General features: G+C 46.2%; 1 protein-coding gene across 1 annotated transcript in view; it reads right to left on the bottom strand.

Annotated features, from left to right (window-relative positions):
• Nucleotides 1-4,840, bottom strand: part of SLAIN2 (SLAIN motif family member 2) — a gene marked incomplete at its 5' end in the record, with an annotated part of 43,278 nt that overhangs the window by 4,643 nt on the left and 33,795 nt on the right. Inside the window, one exon of the mRNA XM_015412865.1 lies at nt 243-558. Coding sequence (XP_015268351.1) covers nt 243-558 — 316 coding nt within the window. The remainder of the gene's footprint in view (nt 1-242; nt 559-4,840) is intronic.

The raw sequence follows: 4,840 nt of genomic DNA, 5'->3' as shown, positions 1-4,840 counted from the left end.
AGGAGGTCCACCAGAGGGGCCAGGACACTAGGAGCCCTCCCACTGTTGGCCCCCCCAAGCACCAAAGAGGACTCCTTCCAACGGAAAAAGCTGATTGGATCAACCCTGTACGCTTTAAAGAAGTGGGGGGGAGAGGAGTGTAGGCTAACATACAATACTAGAGCTCAGACACTCACACGCTTCTCTTGAAAGACTGCTTCTCTGACGAGGAAAAAAAAATCAGCTCAGCACACCAGACTAACCTGCGAATAGGCTGTGCGAGTTTGCTGCGAGGCACTGGTATGCCCCCAGGGGAGGGGGCACTGGGTCTTGGCAAACCACTTCTCATCCCTGTCGTCCCTGCAGGTCTTGTAAGCGTAGCACTGTTGATGCTGTTGACTGGGCTTGGAGAGACTGAACTGGAAGCTGCTAAAGGCCCTGGTGAAGAGCTGCTGTGTGTTAGCTGGGTGGCTTCTGGAACAGCAGAACTAGGTCCGTGGTTGCTAAACGCCTTGACTGGCTGCCTCAGAGCCAGAGGAGATGGTGCTGCTGGAGACCGGAACTTACTGGGAGAAGGTACTGGAAAGTCATCAAAGAAAAAAAGTTATTTCATAGGCAAAGTAGCAAAACACATTTTAAAAACCAGCAGGACCTGAAAGGCACCCGCAAGTGCTACAAATGTACAGAGACTACAGCATAAGAGAATGTTAGCCATCTTGCAAAAAAGGAGAATTGAGTCTGTTTCATGCTTACAGAGCTCAACTGGAAGGGCTTATCAAACGGATGTTAGCAGCACAGAAGATGAACTTCCATCGGTCACGGAAGCCATTCCGCATCCATCTCAGTGCTTTCGGCAAGGAGCACGCTCCTGACCTGTAAGTGGTGCTCTTTTAGCGGTCCTCTGTGCAGTCACACTCCTGGGACTCTGCGCCAAGCAAAGTTCAGAACTTTTTAGAGCCAAGCTAAAAGGAACCAGGAGGCTAGCCCTGGCCAACTTGAGGGAAGGGGCAGCAACGCACAAGCCTTCCAGCTCGGTTCCTCCCTCGATCGACAGAACAGGCCCAATAAAACTGTAGTGTGGAAGAAGGAGGGGGTATGTGACCGCACAGATGATTATTTAAAGCTTTTCAGTTACACGTAAGCAGTGGGAACTAAGGAGACTAGGAAAACAGAGAGCTGAGCACCAAATACGGCATTCACTCTTACCTGGACATCAATGACACGGTTCTTGACAAAAGACCAAGCGGCTAAATTATACATCAGGTAAAGAGCAAGAGGTCGGCAGCACCTTAAAACAAAATTTGTGGCAGGGTAGGAGGTTTCCTTTCGTGAGTCACTGCTCGCTTCTTCAGATACAACTGTATCTGACACATATCTAGCTGTATCTGAAGAAGTGAGCAGTGACTCACGAAAGGAAAGCGCATACTCTGCCACAAATTTCGTTAATCTTTAGGGTGCCGCTGGCCTCTTGCTCTTTTCTACTGCTACAGATAAACGAACTTGGCTACCCATCTTGATCAGGTAAAGAGATGCTTCAGTCAAAGCAACTACTGTTGTAGAGTGAGCCCAAACAGAAATGGGGAGTAGATGATGGGCCAACTTATAATAAAGCCTAATGAGAGATATTATCCAGTGAAACTCGGGCAGGAGGGGGGACCACACCTCAAGAAAGGATATTATAGCCAGCACGCAAAGAAGCGATTCTGAATGGGGCAACTAGAATGATAAAAGGGTTGGAACACTTTCCCTATGAAGAAAGGTTAAAACACTTGGGGCTCTTTAGCTTGGAGAAATGACGGCTGAGGGGGTGACATGACTGAGGTTTATAAGATTATGCATGGGATAGAGCAGGTCGAGAAAGTACTTTTCTCCCTCTCTCACAATACAAGAACTCGTGGGCACTCAAATGAAATTGCTGAGCAGTCAGGTTAGGACAGATAAAAGGAAGTACTTCTTCACCCAAAGAGTGATTAACACATGGAATTCACTGCCACAGGAGGTGGCGGCAGCTAAAAGCACGGACAGCTTCAAGAGGGAATTAGATAAGCATATGGAGTAGAAGTCCATCAGTGGCTATTAGCCACAAGGTATAGATATGAACTCTCAGTCTGGGGCAAATGATGCACTGTATTCTTGGTGCCTGGTTGGGGGGGGGGCAACAGTGGGAGGGCTTCTAGTGTCCTGGCCCCACTGGTGGACCTCCAGATGGCACCTGGTATTTTTGGCCACTGTGACAGAGTGTTGGACTAGATGGGCCATTGGCCTGATCCAACATTGGCTTCTCTTATGTTCTTATGACTCCTTTGTGCATCCCTCCACAGGAAGAAAGAAGTCTGAGGTCCTTTCTGAAATGTAACTTTTTAATGAAGTCTAATATAGAGAATGCAAAACTAATTACTGGTTAAAATAAAAGCTGCAGGCAGAAAAATAACACCAGCACACAGAACAGCCTTGTTCTGGTTCAAGTACAAAAATAGGTATTTAGTGCCTCACATACATTATTGTAACACAGAACACAGTCTTTAGAGGTAGGAGATGGATATCTAAGGTGAGGGCCTTGCAAGCTATCAGGAAGCTCCAATACATTGATGCTGGCAGCAGATTCATGAGACGGTCATGATGACAGTACGTCATCAGCATCACCAGACAGAGAGGTGCTGGTTATAACAGTTGAATGAAGTGTTGATGGGGGGAAAGGACTCTATTCACCAATGGGAGATGCTGGAGAACCCTCAACTGACATATCACAAAAGGACAACAAAGGTGGTAGCAGCCATAAGACCCAGAAGGTGCTGGACCTGATAAGCAATCTGTCAGGCTCAGGAGCTCAACCTAGTAGCTGGGTAGATTAAAGGTGCATGCTATGCCAAAGGACAGAAAAACTCTGGGCCAAAGTGAATTGAGGACCACTCCTATAAACAGTATGTGGCAGGTGAGCTAAGAACAGAATTTGGTAGCATCAGCATGAAACTTCAGATCTGCAAGCAATCAGAGTGATGGACATACACTAATGGAGGACAGGCATTTGCCACAACAAGCCAGTCATCTATGTACGGGGAGACTGATACCCCCAGGTGTTGGAGGTACATGGCTGTAATCAACATGCCTCTCATGAAAACTACGGAGACTGTAGAATACCCAAAAGAAGAAGAAGAAGAGATTGGATTTATACCCCACCCTTCACTACCCAAAGGTGTCTCAGAGCGGCTTACAAACTCCTTTCCCTTCCCTTCCCCACAACAGACACCCTCTGAGGTAGGTGGGGCTGAAAGAACTCTTGACAGAAACTGCTCTTTTTCAAGAACAGCTCTTATCAGAACTACAGCTTGCCCAAGATTATCCAGCCAGGTGCGAGTGGAGGAGTGGGGAATCAAACCCGATTCTCCCAGATTAGAGTCCGCGCACTTAATCACTACACCAAACTGGTTCCAAAGGATGCAAATTGTACTGGTAACAGAAATCTTATACCAAGATGGAAGAATCTGTGATGCTGCAGTCAAGCTGCTATATGGATGTTCCTTGAAATTGACTAAGGTGAACGAAAGGCCTGGGCAGGATGGCAGCGAACATAATTATGCACAATTTCCCAGTATGGATGAAGGCACTGACATCTTGAATACAGGTCAGGACAGAGACTCCGATTCCTTTTTAGGATGGTACTAGATGATGTAGTCTTTGAAGAGAAGGGTTCTTTATGGTATCTTTTCCCCAGGAAGGTGCAAGTCCAAGAGGACAACATAAGTTTGGAAGGTAATTTTTAGTGAGCTGTGAGGGAAGATAAGCAAAGCAAACTCAATGGCCCAGCTTGAACAGAGGATAGTAAGCACCATTCCAAGGCTGGCTGATACTGGTGACGATGGGGGATGAGTTTTCGTTGTCTATAGGTATTTTAAAAGGTGGAATGCTATACGATCTATTTATCTCATGGGTGAAAAGGGATCCTACCCCCCCCCCTGAAAAAATAGCTCAATTCACGATTTAAAAAGAAATCCCCAAAATTCTGCCTGCCAAGCTGGCTGAAGAAGAACAGATGAGAAAGGCCATGGCTCTGCCACTCAACGCATGCTTGTTGATGTTTCTTCCTTGAGCTGCCCTCCACATTCCTTTTGGCTTAGTACTAGAAGGTTCTAAACTTTGCTCTGCATATGTTAAGAGTCCAAATAGAGTGCCCAACAGAGACCATGAAGAACTAGCCAGTTTTTCCTAGCAAAACAGAGCATAACAGACTGTTACAAGTTGTCCCTCTAGTCCCTACCATTTCATTCCATATCATGATCTTATGTTGATACTTCAGTCGCTGCTTTACCTATTTTAATATAATACTCAATTTTGCAGTTAATTCGTTCCTTTCCTACACGGCCTGAAGAGAGACATTTCCCAAATACACCAAACACACATTTGGAACAGTCCTTTGCGTCATGTAAGAAAATATAGCCATTGTCTTAGAAGTTAAGAATTCAATCATTTCTACAACAATTTAATCATTACTGGATATTTTCTTGCTATTTTATTACCTTTTAAAAATGGGATTAAGACGACAGAAGAACAAAGAAAAACAAATGCACTTAATTAGCTGCAGCTGTTAATCACATTTAAATTCAAAGGGGGGAGCTTTGTAAATCTTAATCTGTTGCACTTTGGTGGATTTAATTGTCAAAGATGGCTTTAAATCAGAGGTCATTTCGGGGGGGAACGCGGGGGATCGCAGTTCCCCCGGGTGAGGTATGGGGGGTGGGGCACATGACGAAGCCCCGCCCCCTGCTTCCGGCCGCCCCGCTTCCGGCCCTCATTCAGCCAGGAGGAGGCAGGAGAAGAGGGAAGGGTAAGTTGCTTCCTCCCCGCCTCTCCTCACCCCTGCCTG

This window comes from Gekko japonicus, unplaced genomic scaffold (genome assembly GCF_001447785.1).
Source record: "Gekko japonicus isolate JY-2015 unplaced genomic scaffold, Gekko_japonicus_V1.1 scaffold1332, whole genome shotgun sequence".
Taxonomy (NCBI): domain Eukaryota; kingdom Metazoa; phylum Chordata; class Lepidosauria; order Squamata; family Gekkonidae; genus Gekko; species Gekko japonicus.
The sequence above is the reverse complement of the archived record's forward strand: the minus strand, read 5'-3'. Positions and strand labels throughout refer to the sequence as shown.